This window comes from Gavia stellata, chromosome 13 (genome assembly GCF_030936135.1).
Source record: "Gavia stellata isolate bGavSte3 chromosome 13, bGavSte3.hap2, whole genome shotgun sequence".
NCBI classification, from domain to species: Eukaryota; Metazoa; Chordata; class Aves; order Gaviiformes; family Gaviidae; genus Gavia; species Gavia stellata.
Genome location: NC_082606.1, coordinates 4,894,758 through 4,919,943, shown reverse-complemented (window position 1 = coordinate 4,919,943; position 25,186 = coordinate 4,894,758). Strand labels below are relative to the sequence as shown.

The following is a 25,186-nucleotide window of genomic DNA, read 5'->3' as shown; positions in this document are numbered from 1 at the left end:
GGCATGATGTAGCTAACTGCACACTTAAAAAGGAAGGTGAGGATATATAAAAGCCTATACCTTTATTGAGAAATTAATCCACTTAATTTTTGATGAAGGGAATGGATGAAGGCTGTTCACCAGAATGCACAAACATACCCATTCTTTGTCACCCCAAAGTGCCCCTGCTGCCTGCTGTTCACTTGCCTCAGACAGGCACACCACTGGCGTCAGTTCCCTGTATGATGGAGAAGGTTCCCCTCTCTGTGCTCCGTAATTTCTGCCTGCTTATTGGCTGAGTATATGAATGCAGGTCAGGAAGAACTGTGGCCTGCAGTCCAGCAGTTTTGAGGAAGACAATGACTCAAAAATTCACTTCACAACCTATTAACATAATGTGCTTGAATTCATAGTTACGCAAAGAATTAGAGGAGAATTTCATAACAAAAGATAATTTCTTCTCCAGAAGGGAACACAATTAAGGCTGAACTGGTCATAAACAAGATACTAACATTAAATTTGAAATACCTAGTACAGTGGTCCTGCACAACACAGCAAGAGTGAAGCTTAGTTGCACAAGCTGCTCAAAAACTCTTCCCTTCCTACTTTTTATTTTGCATCTAAAGGCTTGTTGCTCACAAGATTTGCTTTGACTTTTTTTTCCCCCACCAAGGTGCCTTGTGCGAAAGGGAACTTGATTAGAAATTGCTGAATACCATTTAGACTCCAGCTGAACCTGAAAATCCCTGTCTGCAGGGGTGGAATCTGAGTCACAGAAGATCCAGCTTTGGCATTACCCAGATACGGCCCGACTTGTGAACTTTAACTGATTTTCAAATCCATTAAAAGTTTAGCCAACTTGGAGAATGTTTGCTGATTACACAGTTTGTTACAGAGGTTTCCTTTAGTTCTCCTGGCCACTATTATCAAACATTCCCCTTATCTGTCATATGAAGCTAGATTATCTTCTTTCAATTTAAATATTGTCTCATAAGAAATGAGACAATAAAAATACTTGCAGTAAATCTGTTTTCCATCTCTGACAGTACCTGCTTGTTAGTAATTCTTCAGAAATAGAAATTTATTATCTGCAGTCTTTGATTTGTTGTTTATGCATTCCAAGTTTGAATAAAGCAAAATATTATTTAAGGACCTGAACTGATGCCTGCCTCCTGAAGGGAGTATGAGGCCTACGGAAGGGAGTATGAGTCTTCCTGTTGTTGAGATCAGGCCCTCAGGGAAATCTGGCTACTACAGAATTATCTCAGTGAGAAAAAGAAAGTCCTCTAAGCAAATCAGGCTGGACTTACTGCATTGATCACCCAGTATTTTGTGAACTTCTTGGATGGGAAAGACCTCAAAATACACAAAATGCTGTAGACGCCAATTATTTCCTCTGCTTTTTCAGCTACAGGAGATAACTGGAAATGGAAAAATATTGAGAATGAGTCACGTGGGATTAAGTCATTCCATCAGGAACATTTGCCAGCAAATTCTGCAGAAAGCCAAAGTTTAAAGATGCGTAGTAAGAGTGACTTGTGAAACTGTAAATTCTAGTGCTACTGTCATTGTTAGGATGTGTAAAATTATAATAGGAAATTTATCTATATTTCTTTATCATATTTGGTTGTATTATCATTAGAAGAGCAATAGTCACTAAAATCACCATAGAAGAAATGAAAACTCTTAAACATATGAAAAGCCTCATTGAATTTCCTGGAATTTAATTTATTTCTGTGAATAAACACATTAATTAACCTATTTGTTTAGGCAGAGCAAATGCAGTCTTCAGCTTCAAATTATTCCTCAAGGGAATTCTCTCTGGATCTACAATGTTTTTCATATGTGGAATCTTATATCTGCACAAAAAAGTTGCACAACCACTTTCTGAAAACCAAAAAGACCATTTTGGTTAAAATCCCGATATTCTTTTTCCTCTCAGGGTCTACTAGGCCATAATGACAAAGTTGAACAGATTCCTGAACAGATCATTTCCTCGTAATGGGGAGAAAATATTTGGTGAATATCACTTTATTTCTAAGTGCCATTGAAGTAACTCTGAATATTAGATTGCTAAAAGCAGATTACTAATGGTCAGCACGAGTTGGCTATCAGTGCTGCCTGCGGGGTGATGTGAGGAGTGGCCCATAACCCCTGGGGACAGAGGGCCTGTGAAAAGGCTGGATCTGACTTCCACAGCAGGAACTGGGCAGATGAATACTTTCTCAGGCTGAGCTGAGAATCATTTCCATCATGTAAACAGAGCCACCTTTTACCTGATTTCTCACAGAGCTTTACATGAGGGACCAGACCAAGGTCTTCAATTATCACCCTTTCAACAATCAGCTACCATTTCATTTCGCTTGTTAACGCACAGAACAGATAGCAAGCTTGATCTGTGTTGAATTGCCCAAGCTGTGATTAAGCCCACAGCAATGAGTTGCCTTGCTCCGGGCAGGCTGCCACATCCACTGATTTCAAGGAGGAGGAGGCTGGACTGGTGCCCGTAACCCTCTTCAGCAGAGTTAAACCACTTTGGCCTACATTTTCAGGCACATACAGCCTCAACCTATATGCGCGCAGAACTGCAGGAGTGTACAAATCAGGGTTTGTATTGCAGGGCTTGTGAGCATGCACCCAACAGCACGCATGCCAGATCAATCATGCACGTGCAAAATAGACACAACAAGAGTCAGGGATTTACGTATAAAAATATTTGGATCCAAGCAAATCTTAACTGAGAAAGAACAGAGGGAACGAGTAACCTACATTGCAAGAGCAAAGCACACAGGGCTGACACACTTGGCTTGTCATTGGTCTTGCAAATGAGAGAGTCAAAAGAAAAGGGCAGTAGGGAAATGCATTTGGAGTTCAGATTGTAAAAGGTCTTTTACGGACAAGAATGGCAGAACTTCCAGTTAAATAAAGGCACTTTTATCTGTAACGCTGATGCTCTTTTAATTCTACTGAGAACAGCCTCTTCCTTTTCCCCACCAAAGAGAATTTGATAGTCACTCGGTGTCATTAATGTCTCTACTAGACACCCATAATTGCAAAAATGATACAGAGAAAAAAGCAGAACATCTGTTCATCATGTCCTTTACTTCTGTCTTAGACACACATCTTGCTAAGGACATGAACAATTATAATTTTATTATCTTCGATGTCTTCCTCATCAAATTTCATTCCATTGTCTGTCCCAGCTGAGGTGTATTGGGCAATAAAGTTATAAGCTCTTTTTAATCCTGCTGTTATTTCAGCCCAAATTGATTTATTGTGGATCCTGAGCTGACACATGTAGTATTTCCCATTCCACAACAAAAACTCTGTCTCTAGCTTACTTTATATGCTGTTATTTCAGAATATAATCTGAATCTATTCAGGTCTCTAGAATACGAGTTTTTATAGTTTCTTCAACAAAATCCCTATTTAATTTTTACTGTACATTTCAATTTTCATGGATTTTAATAAAAAACATTTTTATTCATACGCTCTTTTCATAAAAAACAACAAACACTGGAACAGAGTCCATCTCTGTAAGAAGAGAGATAATGTCACATATGGTGCCTTACCTCAGTTTGACCTTAATTCAAAGCAACACTTCTACTCAGAACAGTGCATTTGCCACATGTTGAACATCAGGCATATGCCTAAGCCCCACCGAAAATGAAATACATGGGTCATCTGAGACAGAGATGTTTCATGGCAATCAAATATAAAACTTGTTAACAGAAAACATTGTGGTAGATAAACTTGAATGCATCAGATAATGCACATCTAAAATAATCAAAGTTGAATTAATCCATTCTGGTGTTTTCTCACACCAAGAAAAAGATATAAATACCACAGACCACCTATAAAGACTTCAACTTAGTGTTTGTCACTGTTCTAAGGCAAACGAGCTAGCATAACTTACAAAGGGTAAGACAGAAAATACAGAAAACTTTCTATAAATCAATGACGTGCTATTACCTGCAACGGCTGTGGCCACCATATTTCCAGAGAACACATGACAGATGATATGAAATAATGATTTTTACAAACAAAAACCCAATGAGGCACTACTATTGCATAACGAAAAAAAGAGTATCCAATGATACTGAAAGACAGCAAAACTGAACAGATGGAATTAAAAGCATTAACTCATGAAGGGGAAAAAATTAACCCATTATTCTGATCAATATGAGATATTACTGAGACCAACATCACAAAAGGAAATGAGTAATTGTATGGAAAATTACAATATCTGCATTTGAGACAGAGTTGAAAATACTGTAAAGGAGTATTGTCATTATACTGGGTCACAAACTGACTAGTGTGCATATCAAGAAAAAAATTCTCATGTACATGAAAACGTAATGATTTTGTAGAATAATTTGTGCACCTGTTTCAAAAGTATTTAGTTTTGCCCCTTTTAAGATTTAACTTCATGAATTTGATCAAATATGAAACTTTCTGTGTAATTATCTACAGTTTTAAAATCAGTAATTAACCACAGTTTTCATCTCTTTGTTTGTGGCATCATAGATGCTATATAGTATCCTGTATTTCAGGGAAATTTAAACAGTTAAAGGAAGTCATGACCTGACATGATGTTATGGTGCCACCTTGTGATGTTGCATCAGAAGTGCCTCTAATATGTACAAGGAAACAAAAATAAGCCCTGGGGGAAAAAGGAAAGGAGACTTTCTATGCAATTGCGAGAAATTGCAAGAGATTCCAACACTGAGTTGCCAAAGAGGATCATGTGGTTATCGACTAACAAAAGAACATTCAGCATTTTAAGATTACATTACAAGGCCATGAGAGAGCACAAAGAACTGCAGCAAAGAAACAACTGCTTTCCTCAACACAGATCCAATTACAGACATATGAGTTAATTCCACTGAAGTCAGCAAAGTTACTGAAGATTAATATGGAAGTAATGAAGATCAGATTTTGGCCCACAGGCTGTTCTAAATCTCGGCTTACCGCATTCCCTTAAAACAATGGTAAACTAAATAAGTAACTTGGTTATTACTTGCTTTTTGACACTGTTGTACTCACTTCCACCAGATCCTTTTTGTCCCTAAGATGCTTTGAGTGTATATAAACTACAGATAGCACACACGCATGTACCTATTTTAATAGAGGCTTTAGGTAATAGTTTTCCTTTTTCCTTGTCCATTTTTGAAAGCAAATATAGAAATGACCATTCATATTTAAGACCTTTTTTGCAACACAAAATGTATGTCCTCTTGCTTTTCGGCCAAATCCAAAATTGTTTTAAATCTAAATCTCTTTTGCTGTTTCAGTTTCTTTCTAAATTGCCTGATAGTTCCTTTTGAATAAGTAAGCCTGGTTGAAGAAACACTTGCTAGTGAATTTGTAAGATTCTGCCAATAATGCTGTTGCAGAAACACAGCTGTTTTTTTACCTTGTAACATTATTTAAATTTGCAATGCATCATGCTGCATGCCTATTCACTCAACACTCTTGCTGTAACAAAAGTTTCAGTCCTAAGACAGCTAAGAAACTGCAAATACAAAGCTTCTTTAGAAATCTATCCCTTACCTTTGCCATCAGGTGGTATAACAACTTACCTACTATTAGGTTGGATTATTTTGCTCCAGCAGCATTTAGAGTATGTATCTCTCTCAAACTCCAGGAACATAGTATGTTGCTCAGGATTTTGTTACAGGAAGTGAACATAAGTCAAAGAAATAAAGGGAGTTAGGACAACTGCATAAGTATTCTGCAAGAATTCTCCGTTAACTGTGGACAGGAGTACTCCTTCACAGGGTGCTCCTGATTTCTTTCTCTCTTTCTTTGTCTGCTCAGTTGGATGACTGCAGGGTTAAACATCTTACTGCAAGCCCAAGTGTCTCTTCAACTGCTTTGTGACATTCACATCAGGGAGGACACAGGGAAACAATACACTGAGTACGTTCCAAGGCAACTGAGGTCTTCCTTCAAGTGAGGAGGATTATCTAATTGTGGAATGACACACAGTGTCAGGAAGGAAAGAATTTCAACTAATAGAAATTTTAAAACATAGAAGAAGAACACTGATGTCAAAGGGAACTCACCTATGTCATTAGCACCAGATCCTTTTTGTCCAAATGATCTGATACAGAATCTTGCAACCTGGTATTTTACAATACATACTAATCATGACAGAAAAACACATCTCACAAGGAGTTCAAGATTAAATGTGTGTCTTGAAAGAAATAAAAAACTATCAGGCTGACATTTCAGTAAATAGGAAGTAATTTTAACATAAGCTCTCTTAATGCCAATGTCTTGCAAATTGTTTGAATCAACCAACACATCTAACTTAATGTGCTCGAAATTAAAAAGATTGAGGTTTTAATCTCTTGTTACTGAATCAGAACTGAGTATCAGAATTGATTTATGCTAATTTTAACTTGGGTGAGTAAATCAAAGGGAATTCAGGCTCTAATTACTTTATCTAAACAGAAACCAATAGGAGGAAGTATTAAAAGGCTACGAACATCACTGAATATGATCACTCTAAAAATATTTCTAAAATAAATGTTATTACTAACATACCAGTTTCATTTTCACTATGCTTAGGCAAGTTTGTCCTGTATACCTTGAATAACCAAAATTTCCATCGACGCTTTTAACGTACAACCATACTGCTAGATAAATATTTCTTCTTGATGCATACTGTGTAAATTGGAACAGCAAGCTACATTGCAAGCTCACCATACATAAGAGGTTCCGAGGTAGATAAGCGTCATCCTCCCTACAGAAATGGTAAAAAGATTCATTTCTCTACTTTAACAATTTTTTCAGTAAGAATAACCATTTCATCCTTTGAAAGATTTAACTTTACAGTAATTGGAATAATGACCACAAAGGAAATTAGTATGTGCTTAGCCCAAAAATTCTCAAAGCATGACAGAATGCATCAAAAGTTTTAATTGTGATGACTTTGATACAGAAGCCATGTAAGTGACAGAGCCCTTCTATTGACTGTTAGAACAGTAATACACATATGATTGTCTTCAGGCCCCAGTACCTAAACAATACTGGAATTACAAAAAAAGAAAGAAAAAAGAAAACAAGATCTCGCTGATTTCCAGCTGGAGAGGAAAGAGAAATACAGAGCTGCATTCATGCATTTTATGGGAAAGATTGCATAGCTGGTTTAGAAAGAAAAGGTCTTTTTGTGTCCTTAGTAGTAGTTCTGTGCTTCTTTAACTTCTTCATGAGTTACAGATGATCATAGTCTTCCCTTCGACATTATCAGCCCATAGAATGAGTAAAATGCAAGACCTCCTTTGAGAATAAGGACACAGTTTTAACGTTTATCTTGGGAAGAAATGAATCATATATGCAGTTATCATATACAAAAGGCAAATATTTCAAGTTTCGTAAGGACATGACAATCCATGAAATATTGGTTGAAGGTAAGCACCAAACCCAGCAACTACCATTTCAGAGACTGAAAGGCAAACCTGGGATGTGGTTGTCTTCAACACTGGGAGCTTGATCTTGACTGCAGTTCTTTCACCTAAGATAATTTCCATGCAAAATCCCCAGCTGTACAACACAGTGATAGAGGCATCTCATTACTTAAGGCCCATGCTTTCTTTCAAATACTCTTGGAAAAGTCACCAAACTTAATCCTTCTGTCAATCTTATCTTTTTTTTTTGCGCTTTTAAGAGCAGTATTAAATATTCATAAATATAAAAACTATGTCGAAATACCTTTAATAATATTCTGATTCTGCCTGTTTAAAAAAAGAAAAAACAGAAAAAACACAACCCAACAACTAACCACCTTTGCCAGAGTGCTTGGTCAGCAGTGAAGATAAAAATGTGACTGTTCCAAACATCCTGTAGATCACATGATGCTTCTGTCTCTTTGTGGACCAGAATTATTTCAGTACTTTCTGCTGAGTTCTAAGAAGCCATAATTAGAGGACAAAAGCCCCCAAAGTGCCTGAGATTCAGAAAGGCTGGACTGGCAAGTCATTTCTGATAACACTGGCTCACAGAAACTTCTTCAGATTCTTATGTGGAAAGTACTGCAAAGGAAAGAAAAAGATTAAGAGATATAAACACATTTGTCATTATGCACAACATTTTCCTAAAAGTACAAAAAGGAAGGTGCTGTGTAATGAATCTGAACCTCTTCTCTCACGTTCTCAGGAAGATTTAAACATTCTGGGAGAAATTTCCATCTCCTGAAAATGTCAGGTCAGGGGGCCATGCTCAGCACTGGATTAAATCAAGTGTAAGTTGACCTATTTATTGGATATACAACAGAGCCAAATGTTTCCCAATTCCACTTTTGCTATTCCACAGCATTTGGGTTCCTAAACAAGTCAAATTAGACAGATAAATTTGTTGTTTCTCTTGCTAGGACCAGGAGATCCTGATTGTTATTGCACCATGATACAGGCAAGCAGCATCCCTTACTACTGCCATCAATGTTCAGAAGAACTCCCAAGCACCTTTGCAGGACAGTAGACATTTAACGAGGGCGTGCTGAAAGCTCACTTTCTCTAGGTAGTAATCGCTGTTCAATGTCACAACAGTATAAACCGTATGTTTCTTTCTTTCTTGACTGAAAGCAGAAGGGATTATTATGTATTTTTGAATGTAAATACCATAATTTTGATGGTTACACTGAAAGAAAACTTTAAAGGTTTGGAGTATTTGAGAGGCTGAAGAGTTCTAGATGAACACTTTTTGGATTTTGTTTTACAAAAAGAAGGCTCTAACTTACTTCACAGCTATTTCATTTGAATCAGGAATTTGCTGAAGGAAGCTCTGTGGTATGTATTTGGAGGAGATAATTTTTTACGTTTACAGCAATCCCTAGGAACTTCGTATGTAGGAATTTATTCAATCTGGGTGACACTGAAAAGATATGATGTATGCATCTGGCATCCTACCCTAAGTATTGTGAAAGAAATGATGCAAAGAGCTTACTGGCACTAAGTTTTTAGAAAAAAAAAGAATTATAAACATCTTGTTCACAACTCAAGAAATAGCTAGAGCCCCATATTAATCCAAACTCTTGAAAAATTAAGTCCCAAACAGGCAATATCTATGAACTAAAAAATCCACAGCATTGTATGTGAACACATTTTAGGCATTACTCCTTAAAAAAAAATTCCATCAAAATCCTCTTCGCTGGAAATCTGTTTATTGGAAAGTTCATGTATTTCTATCAGAGTGTCATTTTGGCCTTTGGAGATTAAGCTTTTCACTAAAAAGCAGCTGAAATACTCTGCGAAAAATACTGATGAAAATTATTCCCTTCCACTGTTTTCTCACTAAACATCTCTTGCCAATTTGTCACTAGCTCTAATTTTACTCCTTAAGAACTAGATAATCTGCATTTTGGGAGAGGTCTTATGAGATGCACCTTTCTTACAAAAGAGCTTCTGTTACTTCAGTTTTAAGTAGGACTGGAGTCACACATCAACTGTTACATGGGTTAAGGCCCACAAAGGTTTCAGAAATACTGCATTTCCAATGACATCTTTTTATTTAATCTGTTGTTTCTCTGTCTAGTCTGGCAGCTCCCAGGTATTACTAATGCCATATTCTTCTCAAACTCCATTTCAAACTGTTACAGTATGTTTCACCCTCAGGCATTCAAATAAGCTTAAACTTCCAGGATGATTTATAAAACAATTTCCTGTGGAAAATGTAACCACTCTTGTAGAACAGAACACTTTAGCTAGTGCCAGTTCAGAGTGCTAATACTTCCATTAAACTACAAGCAGCTTCTTAATGATAGCTATTTGGAGTGAAATAAACCTACTGGGATCAAATTTTCTGAACTAGCAACTGTCATTATCATTTACAGCTTACTCAAGCTTCCGGGATAACAGCCAAAAAGGTATATATCTTCTTCCCTGGTCAATGAGTAGCAGTGTTTTCTCCTAGTCTTAAAAAAATTCCTCAACCACAGCAGTGCAAATCAAGCAACAGACTTTACTGCTTCTTCATTTGCTTGACAGCAGTACAAAGCTTGCAAAGGCTGTCTGTAGGAGATTAAATGTACACAGGGTCATTAAGTAAAGGTTTAGGAAACAAGTGATAAGGAAAATCCGTCAATGTACAGTGGATGAGCTCATACCAAGTCAAAGCCTAGATCATGGTGCCAAAATTAATGCCTGCTGTATATATTAAGTATGCATGATAGCATGACAGCTTAAAAAACCCAACATAATTGAGCTGTGTGAAAAAAGTGCTTCAAAAATGGAGTGTACATTGTTATAGGAATCTGGCCTTCAAAGGTGTTCCACAAACAGGGTAAAGAAGGTATTCCTCCTCAGTAAGTCCATACCTTATTTTAATGACGATGAAATTTTACATTTGGATAGTTCATATTGTAAGAGTTCTCAATGTTTGTCAGAAGTCAGGTAAGCACTGGTCCCATGTAACAGAGCAGAGAGAACAAAATGATCTATGGCTTAGCAGAGATCACCTACTCAAGCAATGGCAGAGCCAGGGATAAAACCTAGCTGCCTTGCATCCTAAACTTCCTACTCCTACCATGTGAAGAAGTAGCTTTGGAGGGGGGGGCAGAGGAAGGCAAAGAATAAGAAATCCTTTACTACAAAGGAAAATCATCTGGAGTCTGTAGGTCAGTTAACATTTTCAAAAGGATCACATACCAGGTGCCAGTATGGTATTCTACGATCAGATACTCAGAAATGTTGATTGCCCATAGCTTCACAGCAAAGTCTCTGAAAACTGCAGTTACACAGCATCTCCAATTGCTCACTGGCAATCATTTTCAAAAGTGACTATTGCTTTGGTTCCTAGGTGTTTAATTGTCACAGCTGCTGAGCAGTTGAAAGTATAAATGAATAAGCACTTAGGCCTCCTTGAATTTGAAGTCTGGAATGCATTCAGTTGGGCACAAAAAAGTGCCACAAAGAGATATGCAAAACCAAATGAAATTAAGACTGTAAGACTGTCGCTGGACATTGATGGGTTGGTATTTCTTCCATGCATCTGCTGAAGATTTCAAAAGGGACAATTTTATTTAGATGAAAACATGTTTTCTGATCTTTTTACAATATTAAGAAGATAGTTCAGGCGTAAGCTCACCACAGGCATATAGGGTTGTTGATTGACTATTCAGACACTTCCTGTGCTTTGCATGTTCTGTATTATATTACATGGGGAAACTGCACAGCCCTGTCTTAACCATAGGCTGTGTGCAGCCAAACTGATCATTTAAGAGGACCATTACAGCTGAAGACACAGAAGAGAGGAAAATGAGAGGCCATAAATCAAGCTGCAGATAAATTCAAAACGATAAAAGAAAGCATTGTTTCATTAAATGAAAAGGTAATGTGTCCATGACTGTTATGGTATAATTGAACTCAATGAATAGGAACTGGGTTTTATGTGGTGAGAGATCAGCTACAGGAATTGCACTCTTGTCCGATGACACACATTCTGTCATTTGCTACTATCAGAGAGCACCCATTTAGTTTCACTCCCCAGTCAGATCTTGGTGTACCTATTGTGGCATTAAAATTCAATGGATCCCACTCCAAAAGTCAAATCACTGTCTCCCTTTAGAATGCAACATTTACACAGTATTTAAAAAATGTCAGTAAGTGGCTCAGATCAGGAAGTTCACTATTAACAAATATGTCAGTTTGTGATGCAGTGCATACAGCAAAAATATAACTAAGAATGTCCTCAAAAATAAAGTACCTTTACAGGCAAAAGGAACAGTAAACCACAATAAGGGAGAGGTATCAAGTCTTCCATACAGATTGGTTTGGATAAAAGTGGTCTCATGACCTTGTCACCTTCTTTTCCCGCAGCTGTTAACTCTGGCTGAATCAGAAACCAAATCAGAGAAACTACACATTCTCTTCTCAGCTCTGAGACTTCTTCCATTTACACCCTCATCTTACAATATAGCTTCAAAGGTTAAAAAACATGTTGCTGATTTAACAGCCAGAGAATCTAAACCAGTTTTTCAGCCAGAAGGTGAAAGGAAACCCTTCTCTAGGTCATGTCACATCAAGAGCTCTTAAGCCTGAGGACTTCAGAGCTGAATCCTGTGACCCAGCTAATCTCCTGGAACTGAAAGGAGAGGGAAGTTACCGTTTCCCTTGAAGCCAGGGATGGGAAAAAATCTGCCTTAAACATACACATTGCTATCTTGAACACCAAGGAGACATCTTGATAACATGAGTTCACCATGTCACAAACATGGATCAAAGTAATGTGTTTAAACTAAGCAACTAGATGATCAGTCTTCCAATACTTGGCAGCCTCGTCCTTTGAGATCATCGGTATTGTCAGTGATCCCTCCCTCTCTTTACCTAATCTATGACAAGCTCTGTACTTTTCACTCCATCCCTCTTTTTACTCATCTTCTTGCCCTGTTGAGTACCCAGCACTCAGCTCTTTCCACTCATTTTCTCAGCTTCCCAAAACATCACAAACTTGGGAAAGGAGAATAATTATGACAGTCATTCCAATAGCTACAGTGGCAAGTATTCCTCTCTGCTGCTTTCTCAGGAAATGACTGGATTGCACAGCATCCTCAACTTGGAATTCCCAGTCAGCACTTTGCGAGCCGCTACAACACAGCAGTAAACTCAGTCATGGCACAGGAAACTTCTGATACTACAGCTTCTGCTGAGTCTTCAGATCTGCCTTCAATTCTTCACATTTGATCTCTGCTCTCTACCTGATTTGTAGGTACAGTACAGCCTTTTCATTGATTAAAGGAAACTCTACCTGACCCCAACAGCTTCTATATGGATGACTATAACAAAAACATTTTCTTAGCTGGAAAGATATATAAACAAAATATTAGAATACCTACTCAGCTAAGCCTCACCATAATGATAAGTATCTTGTTCTAAATGAGTTTCTGTTGATACACTTCATTAGTCAAGGAATGCCTGATATGTTTCTAATGTATAAAAAGACAATCACATTAACTTTGTAGCATATCCTTTTGAGATGCTGATGTTTCTCAGGGTTCACAGGGATCATGTCCTCATGCATTATTGTAGAATCATTTTGTTGTAACATCTTTCCTCAGAAATTTCATTTATGAAAGAAATAAACTGTTCTGTGTTCTGCAGGACACTTACAAGTTCTTAAACACCATTAGCATTAAGATTATCAGTCCAAATTTTGATCTATCTTAGGGCTAAACATCGAAAATACAGTTTATCCAATCAACCTGACTGTGAGCTTTGTTAATCCTCCCCAGTAACTTCTGAATCCTTTGGCAGAATTCAACACATGTGACTGAAAGATGATTAAGTTTCCGCCAATTTCCTGCAAACAGGCAACTGTGTAAAAAATTCTAAGTGCTCCACTTCACAGAAAGATGCAAAATAATTCCGCACCTTTCCAGACATCAGAAAAACTACGTAGATGAACCAGTCCTCACAGCTTAACTGCAGCAAAAAAATTGAAACTAAACTCCTTCTCAGGTATCAGCCAACTAATCAGGAGACACAAGGCTGCAGAAACTAGAATTTACTAATTCCGATATTCCCAATACAACTTACAATCATACTGTATACCTGCTTGCAGTCCAGACAGTTGTTTGATTATTTATCTTCCCAGATGTTAGAACTTAGCTGTTATTATCAATTATCACCAAACAGCAACACTACCAACCTAACAACAATGTGTATTAAGAAAGATGATGGAAAAAACTTTTTCTAGTATTAGACGTAGTTAACCCAGACCACCGAAATTTGGGGAGAAATTAGACCTAGGTTTAGCTTCAGCCTATTCTGCCAGTGGATTCAAGATTCAAATATTAACTCCCCCCAGTCTGGGAGTATTTTATTTTGCTGACTGGTTCACTGTAATTTCTTAAAGAAGGTCTATCCTTATATTACTTAAACTTATAGTTAAGGCTGTTACTTATGTAGAATGTTTTATTAATATGTAAAAATAAAGTCAGTGACCTTTTCAAAAGGTCTTTTTAAATATGAAACGTTCAAGAAAAACTGTCTTAAGATAGCTGGGTTTTATCTACAGATTAGTAGGAAGAAACTCAGCAACAACAATAAAAAATAACAGTTATTAAAAAAAAACCCTGATTAACAGTGGATTGAAGAAAGATTGCAGTAATTAATAATTTTGATTGATTTTCTGCTACCAGCATGAACTGTACTACTGTAATGTCCTCTAGCTCACACATTCTCAGCACAAAAGATCAATGTGTTTCCCTGTATATTTGTAACATGTATACAATATTTACACACATTCCTATTTAGACAGCATGGATCCTTGCTATAGGCTTGAGAACAATATGAATTTGGGCTTATAATAGATCAGAATATTTTCCTGAAGAAACCACTCAAACAAATGGCGGGGGGGGGGGGGGGGGCGGACACGGGGGATGGGTACGGAGATAATTAAAAGTCATTGAGCTCTTAGTCTTCCAGTTAGAAGAGAACTGCAATATGCTCTAGAAAAGTAAACTGACTTAGGGTAAGTAGTCATCTTCTAGTCAGCTCTCTGGGAAAGTACTCATGACTGACACTTCTTGTATTACACTACACATCCTAAAAAACACCTGAAAACATGCAAGAGACTATCCTTTTATTAAAACAATACCTGAGAAAGTCCGGTGCTTTGGAAATCATGTTTTCAAAATCTGCAAATCCTAGTTTTCCATCACCATCCATGTCAGCTTCTTCTATCACTTTCTCGCAAACTAGAGTGATTTCTTCTGCTGTTAGCTCTTCTCTGGTCAGCTTATTGAGGGTTTTTTCCAAGTCTGATTTACAAATGAAGTTATCTGTGTTAAAATCTGAATATAAGAACCCAAGAAAAGATCACCAACAACTCTCATACTCATTTACTTCAAACAAAAAAGGCATACAAAAGCATCCCAATACAGTACCATAGATCTTAAAGGCATAGATTGCTTTAAGCTCTCTGGGAGCCATTTCACTGAGCACAGAGAACATATCCACAAAATCATTGAAGCTGAGGCTCCCCTCTCCATCTTCTGAGAAAGATTCCACAATCCTTTCCTTGAAGGGATTCTCCTGTGAAAAACAGGCAAAGACATATATATATTTATTTTAATATTTGGACGATCAAAAAACCTGCAGACTCCCTATTAACGAGTATTTAATTCCATGGTTGGCTCTACGAAGACAACTTTTTTACCTTCCAAAATGCATCTAAAAATTTACATTTGCATGCTTTAGTAGAAAGCGTCAGCAGAACATGCTGCTGCATAGTACCACTTCTCACCCAGATTTTCTCAGCTCCACTGTTATTCATTCTGTCTAAACTCGTGTTCATCTCCTCTGTCCTGTGCGGAACACGTGCTTTATAAACGTTAGGGTAAAGGTACTAAGAGTGTGAAGATCATTTGCACGTAACAGCTTCCTGACAGGGTGTCAGACTGACACGGTCAGGAGGGTTACAGCTCCTACAGTAAGAAGCTAGCACATACGAACAGGGGATGACAGGAGGGGAAGGAAACAAGAGACACCAAGGTGGAAAGCCAATGAAACAAACACGGTCTTCATGCCTTCTGCTGGCACCTGAGTGAAGGCTGGAGGAACAAATATTATTTATGAAACCACCTTAAATATTAAGTATCTGCATTCCACACCTGATTGATGTGGAACCATCAATCAACCATCAATCAAACCATGCCTGTCCATTAAGGATGTAGAGTCACATCCAAATAGAATCTTGTAGAAAAGTCTTTTATTTTCACTCTGATACATGTTAACATCCAAACTCTGGTTGAACTGAATACAAATTCCAGAGTTTTAAATGAAATTTTGTCTCTGCAGGAGATGATCCTAAGATCCTTTTCTAGCACCCTACCAACCCAGCTGGTGTCAAGGCTACTCTGAGTAAGACAATATTCTAAAACCATTAACACATGAGCAAGCATAAGAAAAGCTGCTTTAGTACTCTAAAGTCCAAACCAAATGTTTCTGTAGTAACAAAACAACATCTTTCTCATAGCTATATAAAAACCCAAGATGAATTTGTAGCTATGCCTATAAAACTGGGAAAACGAATTCAATTCAGTTGAATATAAATAAAACACACAAACATCATTTGGGCTGTAAGTGGCATATCAAAGCTGTTCTACAGATCTTATCTGAAGCCAAGACACCAACTAATGTATTGATCTCCTATAAATGTAAATAGCTTTGGTGGTGGCATATCATGTTCATTATTTTTAATATGCATGCAGAATTTTTTTTTTTTTTGCTTTAAATGAAGCAGTATTGTGAAAGCTCAGCGCTCAGTCATACATCAATTTAATTTCTTTTTTTCCTGTAAAATTAATTAGCTAACAGGTATTCATAAACCATCCAACTGTTTTAAAACAAATTTCATAGAACAGCTATATTTGAGAGGTGAATGACCAGAAAATGTTATTTTTCAGTTTACTTGAATTCTTTCTTGGTCATTCACACAGACCATATGCATCCATAGAACACATTTTCTGCATACCGGTGGAGACTAAAAAAAATACAAGCAGCATGTACAAAGCGAAGTTACGCGAACAGACTGATGTTTTATATTTACGTAGTACCCTTCAAAGGAACATAAAGCACCTTAGAGGAATCAGGCTACTTACCACTAATACGCAGCTGCCTCTGAAGTGAAATTCAACAATTGTTAAATGGTGTGCAGCAGCTTACAACAAGAGCGGAAGATAAAGATGTTCAACTGAAATCCCGGGGGAACTTGGAAGCATAATGAAATTTGTCACCCACACAGAGATAACATTTAAGATACATTGTGTTATAGCCTCAAATAATGAAAGAGTTTTAAGGATTCTTGTTAAAAGACAAGCATACCATACAAAAGCTTAATTTCTCTAATAGGAAGGTGAGGTGTGACTGTGCACATGGTCATTTCAAAGAACATCCAGTTCCTGGAAAGCAGCCTTCCTTTTTTCTTCAGGTGATTGGTCAATATGTAGATTCACATTACGGGATGACCCTTTGCAGTGTCTAGTTCTGGGATGCAGGTACAGAGAAATGGTCAGACATTTGGGTACAAGACGTGGATTGATCCAGGCTATGCCATGCTTACATACATTTGGGAAGTCATGTCACTTGGCAAATTTAAGAACAGATTTCAGTGGCCATCCCAGCTGGAACTTTGAGATAGTTTTTCACGAAAGCTATACTGGCCAGTCACATCCTCAGAGAGCATATCTGATTCTATCAGCAGGTTTCTATTTAATGATAAAAAAGCATTCAGGATACATCAACTATCTAATGAGATGTCTTTGGGTCTTGCAGTTTGCGCTCTAGGACTACTTCTGTGGTAGAAAACAGTCAGTCTGCCAAAAGGCAAATATCCATCTAACGACAAACTATATAAATACGCATGTCAGTCTTCTGAGGATGGGTGAGATCTGAGAAAGAGACACTGGAAGCATAATTCCCTGAAACAATCAAGATTCACAATTCAAAAATTAACCTTGATCAGAGGTTTTAACACTACTAAATGCCAAGATGCCTCCAGTCTTTCTGGCTGAGAACAGCCAGGAATAGGGCTGTTTTAATGGAGAGGTGAAGTAGGGACCACAGAGCCATAGGCTCAAATGACAGCCCATTAAGGTAGTCAATACTAAATTCCAATTCACCTGCAGGGTTCGATGACTGAAGTAATTCCACAATAGGGAGCATGCCTACAGATTTCCAAGGGTAGGAGATTAATGAGCTCACTGTTCAGATGAAGACAAAACCAGGCCAAATAAAAATAAAAAGGAAATTAAGTAGAGTAGAAAAGAGGGATTCCTGAAAATAAAAGGCAACAGCCTCAAAAAAGCAGCAGGGTCACATCTCTCAAGAGTCTCATAAATAAAAACAACACCCCAGATTTAACCAGATGGCTGAAAGTCATTGTAAAAGGATACATAATGATCACTCACAACATGTGCATGATGTGTAGAGGAGGTATAGCAGATGTGCATCTGTGGATACTGCTAAGGCTAAAGTATCTGACTTGAGTGCTTAGAAATATGCCTGTTTGAGGTATGAATATACATACAGACACTCAGTGGAAGACAATTGATTCTATTGTTTCAAATTGTCAGTTTATTAATAAGCTAAAGTAAGATTCACTTGGGCTCAAATATATGAAAGAGGCCCACTTTCTTCCTAAAAGCACATAAAACATTGGTGTGTCTGTTAAACGTTTAGTATTAGAGAAAGCTAAATATCAGAGCGGATGAGAAAATATGTCAGAAAAATTATCTTTTTTCTTTCTAAAATACTATATTGCTTTCTTTGGAACAAGCCTCATCAGAACTAAGTGTCACGGTAACAGTTGTAAACTGACGTCTTAGAGGCAGCACTGGGTAACAAACAGGGAGATGATACAAATATCCCTATCAGCAGTAAATATCAAACCCAGGACTTTCTGCATTAGAAATGCTAGGCATGATCTCTCTGACCAAATAAGTATATTGCAGTTGCATAAGATGAAATATCTATTTGGCATGTCAGAGATCTTGAAAATACAGATGAATTAACAATGAATTAAATGGACCTAAGCATACTTCTTAAGTAACTCTTTACCAAATGGATCTCTAAAACCTAAATGAAAAATAAAATCTTTCCTCATATTGATTTCTTTCTTTTAACTTTCTCATATTATGTGTCTTCAGGCAGTATATCTGTGGTTTACACAATGGAAAGTATTGGCTTACTTTCACAGATACTTTTCACATCCTTTCTGTAATTTCATTACCTCTACTCTAAAAAGCACAGATTAGGGTTCCATCATACTTAAAGGAAAAGCCATGGGGGAAGGGAGTAAAGGGGAAAACGATACTGTTCCTTCCTAGATTGTTTTCCCTTAAGCACTAATTGTTTAAAAAAAGAATCCTTTTAAAACTAGAAACTTACACTTGTCTTGTTAAAAAGCTTTTTCTGTCCTCTCACAATAAAAAATGAGAGGGGAGACAGAAACAATAAAGAATTGTTACAGCTAAAACTCTGCTGTTTTGCAGATTGATGCTGCTGTAGTGGCTGGAGATAATCCTCCTAAATGTGCTATCCATCTTTTTAACGACTGCTTTTTCTACTCAGTTAATTGTGTTTCTATACATTTTTCAATGTCATGTGGCATCTATTCTAACATACAGACCTAGAACATCATACAATAAAACATAACCATCAGTTTTGTAAGTAAATATTATAGGGTTTATTCCTGAGATGGCAGCTAACTCTTACCAAGCCACTTGTTATTTTCCCGTGTCCTCTAGTTTCCATCACAGGCTCTAGGAAAGCACTGTGTTGTCCTTTTGCCCTATCCATTTTGCAGCTTGATGCAAATTTAATTGATTAATTTAAAGCACTGTATCCTATTTTCACAAGCTGACTGCATTTTGGAAATAAGAGGTTGCAAGTAAAGCTGTAAGATAGGTCAAGATAACTGAGCTGGAGAGGCTGGTAGGTCACTACAAAATGCTTCTCAGTTTCATATCCACAGAAACATGATGATCGTCATCTCTTTTGCATCTGGACATAAGTCCACACTGACATTAGGGAAGATATTTAAATGCACAAAGCAGTCTGCTTTGCAGACTACTGAAAGCCAGAATCCCTTTGGATGCTTTAATCAGGACTTGTTCAGAACTGATCAGAAGCAAACCTTTCTCATATTTCAGGAGTTATTCCTAAAAGAATAGAAATTAACTCTTAGCAGACAAACATGAATATAAAGATGGCTAAATTGTTCATTACCAGACTTCCACAGGAGAGGCTGGTGCTTTGGAAGGGAAGCATAGTAAGTGCAACAGCAAATTGCCTCTGGATCAGATAAAAGCAGACTTCTTTGTTGTTTTGGTTTTTTTTCCTTTTCTTCTTCCTCAAAATCATTGATTTTTTTTTTTTCATGTGTAGATTATTATATTCATGTCCAGTTTCTCTGCAGTGCTTAAAAGGTACTGATTAAGAAAACCCTACACAAACCAACGCTAAGATACAGCTAAAGTGATATGTTTACATCTTAAAAAAAATGATCATGTTATTCTGTCAGAAAGCAGATATCTAAGACAGCTTCAACGTCCTTACTGAAAGCTGCACTATGGTCACAACAGCCAAATAATCAAAGATTCTGGTTGCGTGTGGGATTGCTTAAATATTACAGAACATAATAGTATATTGTAGAAACATATGGCATTTTAACAAAAACATATGGCATTTTTTGCATTTTAACAAAAACTGATTCACTACTATAGCAGGAAACTGCAGACAATACTGGTAAAGACCATCAAGCAGGTACAGATTTGGAGTTCAATGGAAAGAAAGTGGCCCTCACTTATCATGCCTGGAGGGCATACAGTTGATTGAGACACACAGTTAAAAAGGGCCTTCAGAGAAGCAAGAGTAGTCTGAAAGGGGTAAACCACCCCATCATAACTAGAAACAACTAATAGAATGCAGAGACAAAGAGGTTGGGATGAGCTGCAGGTGAAGAGCAGCCAGAGCAGGGGTGGATGCTTGGGAAGAGTATCAGCCTGCTCTCTCAGGTGTCATTGCCCATTACATGGAAAGCTTTGAAACTGAAGATTCATTGAAACGACTTCTAAAATTCCATCCCCTTTAAACTGTAGGAAGTGTTTTCAATTTATTTTCAAGCAACTTGTATGCCTTCATGTTTAAACTTACCAAAAATAAGGTGCTAACATTGGTTCTGAAGTGTGTGATTGATCCCTGTGTGTCCTTTCTTCTCCTGACTGATTCCTGTGCCTGCTGGTCATTCTGTTTCAGTAGTGTGTGGATTTATGAACTACCTTACTCGCCACTGCGAGGATCAGTGAAGTTACTGCATGAGCCAAAAACCAGAAAGCAACAGACTGTAAAGTGAATGAAACAAAAATGGCTCCCCTCCAGGAAGCCCCTTTATGACCAACTCCTGACAGAAGGATTGCTCTACACTAAAATAACCAGAGACAGGCCATACACCAATTTGAAGATCCTGACCATTAGGGACGTGTTTGTCACAAAGATGATGGCCACCCACCCACTTCCACAGATCATCCATGATCTCTGTCCTCAGGTTACATTCCCACATCCAGCTCTGTGGAAATGACAGGCATAATGGGAGTGAAATCAGTTTTGTTTTGAAGTAAAATTGCTTTCCACATGGTCTCATACTGAACAGCCCATACCATTGCTACAATTTTGCAATATTAATTGCTGCAATCTCACACATGCCCATATGCCCTGAAGTGAATTTATCAGACTGCTGTCTGTGTAACCAAGATTGTCAAAATTAGAGACCAGAGACTGCAGTGGAACAGGTGGAGTAAACTAGCTCTGTTAACTTCAGTGTAACAGTAAACCTAATCAACTTAAAGTATCTGCCTCTTCTTTATTTATTTATTTCTTGTCCTGACTTTCAACTTTCAAGAATCATGAGTTAGTGAATAATTCATTACCAATTAAAGTGAGTGACCATTAGCATTTTTTTTTCTTTGAAACACAAAAATCCTGGCTCAAAACATTAATGCACAAGGTAAAGATCTTTTCTTATAGTAGCAGAATCTAATTTAGCAAAGTGCATTATTGATTCTATCCATTTGTCAGAATCTGCAGTGGTATTGAGCTCAACATTGCCAGGAACTAGAATGTAATGTGTATATGAAAAAAGCCAGGTGCATTGAAATGATCACTAATTTTATTAAAATTCAATAGACATTTAGTTCATTTATTTCTATTTTAAGATTTAAATGTTGGCTTTGTCTTCACCTTGATGAAAATTTACTGAAGAAAGAAAACACCGTAACGATTTATTTAGCAGTCTGGCCAAGTTGCAAAGGTTAAAGATTTTTTTTTTTTCTTAGTGTATGAGCAGGAGTTACTACCTAGACTGCTTGGAAAATGAACTCTAGGGGAAACATTGACCCCGGTTTATAACTGAGATCCTAGGTGGCATTTTAATACCTTTTAGTGTTAATGTTTTGAAAGAGTTAGGGAGGAAGATCTCGTCTCCTCTAACTGGTATTTTACTGGAAACAAGCTCATTACCTATTGAAAGCACCTTCTCTATGAACTGTTAGAATTCCTGAAATAAAATGAGTGGTTTGACAGCAATATTTCTAAGGTTCTTCCACAGCCTTATGAGACTTGGGAGAGAATTATTATAAAATTTGACACTGAATTTTGTCCTGCTATTTTCATAAAATCAAGTTCCATTACCCTGGAGACATCTTCTAAAGCAGGGTCAGAAAGCCTCACAGACTTGATATGGTGCGAGAAGATAAATGACGATCCACTTTACTTACAGAAGTCTATTAGGAAGTCTATTATCATTACCACCTAAGTTTGCTAAGGTAGCAAGATGTGCTCCTGTATCTCAAAATCTAAGCATGGTCCAGTACAAAATTTCTGTTTTATATCTCAGCTTAAGTACCAGGCTGTCTTGTAAATATAGTAGTCTCTAGTCTCCCACCTCTGAGGTTTTCATAGAATGAGCTGTTCCTTAAGTGTTTGTTCCTGTATCACTGAAGCCAAAAAGAATGTGCATGATTATTGTTTCTCACTTTCTTTTCTGAACTTAGCCTTGATTTTTCACAAAGCAACTGGCAGTTAAACTCTTCAGTCACATAACCGAGCCAGAGAATTTCATATTGCGCTATCAAGATCCTAGCGATAACAACATAAAACTTCAGGAATATTGATAGTCCATACCAGAAGTGCCAGTACAAGCACCTAAGACACTACAGTGATGAATGAGTTGCCAGACGTGTTAGAGGGATATAAAACTACTTGCTGTAATGGATGAAAGAATCAAAACCCCACATTTTACCACAAAGATAAGAATTCCATATTTATGCATAAGCAAAAACAGCAGATGTCTGAAAACAATCAGAATACTTGAAGATGCTCCCACATATTTAGACTTCGTGAAGCCCATGCTATTTCATCCTGCCAGCTACTAAATAAACCTGATTATTTTATACTCGCATAGTGTGTTAATTACATTAGTAATTTTTGCATTTTTATATACAGCTGTCCATCCAACATGACAGCACTTCAGTAAGTCAGGCAAATATTCCTATTTCAAGATGAAGAATCTTACTCGTTTTTGTACTAGCTGCTAAGCTTCAAATGACTGGTTCCAGGTAACTGCTATGAGCAGGTACTTTAATTAAATCATCTCAGACAAATCTCACTGGGGCATTAAGAATAAATCCAACAGATCTAGAGACTGCTTCTAAAAACTGTAACATGGGAACTGTCATAATTATCAGTCCATCCAGCCCACCAGCCTAACTCTAACTGGAACCAGTAGCAGATAAGGCAAGAATTTAAAAAAAGACAGACATATACACAGTGACCTTCCCATAGTATGTTCTGAGATTAGTGCAATGAGCATTTCAGGGACTTTGAGACAGATATTACATCCAGATCATAAAACTTAAAAGCAATCTGTGGAATTCTGCTCTATAAAAGCACTTAAATAATTTTTGAAAACTAATGCTGTCTTTACCAAAGTGTCCTGTGGCAATGAGTTCCTCGATATATTCACATGTTATGTCAGCTCTCTGCTGATACTAAAAGTTCATATATAAACAAACCTTTAATTACATTACCTTCATATCCTGTTCCTACCTCACACTGTGTAATGTAATGGGCAAAGATGAGAAGAACTTTTTTTTAAACTACCGTACCTGCATGATTTATTAAACGTAATTCATTTTATTTGAGGTGAGCTGGGAAGGTCAACTTTACAACCTGCAGAGGAGGGAATTACACCCGTGGCAGTCAAGGACACATACTCGGAACATGCACACAGCTGATAGGAAACTAACCTGGAGCTGGATTCTAGTTAGGGTTGGGTTAGGCAGCTTTAGGAGTTAAAAGGCTGAATAGCTTTCAACCAGCTGATAGAAGAACTATTTTCTAAGTTCTAGGAACAACTCATAGCATATCACAGGTTTCAATTCTGTAACTATTTAAACAATAGTGAAGTATATACTAATTTTATTCCTACACTATGCAATATTGTTAAGGAAGGTCATTAGCAAAACAGCCCTACCAAAATCCTTAATTATTAATATGTTTAATAACTCAATGTAGATGTGCTATGTTGATGAGAGTGGCATTTATGGCTTTTATGATAGAATTAATGATGTCTGAAGTTTTCCTTGCATTTTATTTATAAAATTTTAAAATTTAATTTCTTTAATTTTTCATGCATAATTTTGTAATTAAAGTTAGCTGCATCTTCATCCACTTTATTACAGGGACAACTCATCATTAGAAAGAGTATAAACACATACTAGGATTTTGCTAAAGAATCCCATGCTTAGTGTGAAAAAAAGTCCTGAATTATTTCCCAGTTTCTTCAGAAACCCAAATTTCTAAGCTGTACACAGATATCTGGTAAACCACAGTCATAACTGAACAGTGAAAATTTTTCAAAGGTCTTCTATTGAATTAAACACTCATATGCGTTTAATCTCTAATGTTTCCATTTATATGAAATGCTGGTCAAACACTTTTTAACAAACATTCTTTAGAGTGAAATGTGCTTCTTGTTCAATAAATGGTATTGTCCCAGAATCAAACATGCAGTAAGCGTGGTACTAAAGGAACAAGGAGTTCTGTGAACTTCAACCTGAAATCTAATTCAAAAGTCTTTCACCTTATGTTGACTTAACCTCCTCCCCAAATGAATTTCTAAAGCACTCCGTATGCTTGTACTTTTTTTTTTCCAAATATTCCATATCTTACAACATTAAGGAAGAATTTCCAAATCATTAAAATCAAGTGGAAGGCCATCAATTACAAGTTTTTAATGGCATTACTTTTAAAAAGCTTAATAATACTTTATGCAACTATCACAGTGAACATGCAGTTGAACATATGACAGTAATTTAAACATGTCAGCTGATTTGCATACATGGAAACAATATACCACGAGACCAATGACAACATAATTCAATGAACTGTTTAAAAAATAAATGCTAAAAATCCCTATCTGTCCTGTTAAAACCATATTAAATTGTTGAACAGATAAAATAGTAACAACAAATACTGTCCCAATTTTTTCACACTGATTGCTTTATGCCTACCGCTTCTCTCATTGGTAGTTACATGGACTGTGTCTCCACTTCCTAGCATGTAATGACTCAATGAAAAATGAAAACTCCTGATAATTAAGAAAAATAATATTTATTGTGCCCTTGCAGCTGAGGAAAAAAAGGGGG

At 37.0% G+C, this 25,186-nt stretch overlaps 1 protein-coding gene across 1 annotated transcript in view; it reads right to left on the bottom strand.

Moving 5' to 3' along the window:
- Window positions 1–7,996: 7,996 nt before the first annotated feature.
- The window catches only part of CIB2 (calcium and integrin binding family member 2), a 47,369-nt gene continuing 30,179 nt past the window's right edge, over window positions 7,997–25,186 (bottom strand). Inside the window, 3 exon segments of the mRNA XM_059824111.1 lie at window positions 7,997–8,018; window positions 14,578–14,773; window positions 14,867–15,014. Coding sequence (XP_059680094.1) covers window positions 7,997–8,018; window positions 14,578–14,773; window positions 14,867–15,014 — 366 coding nt within the window.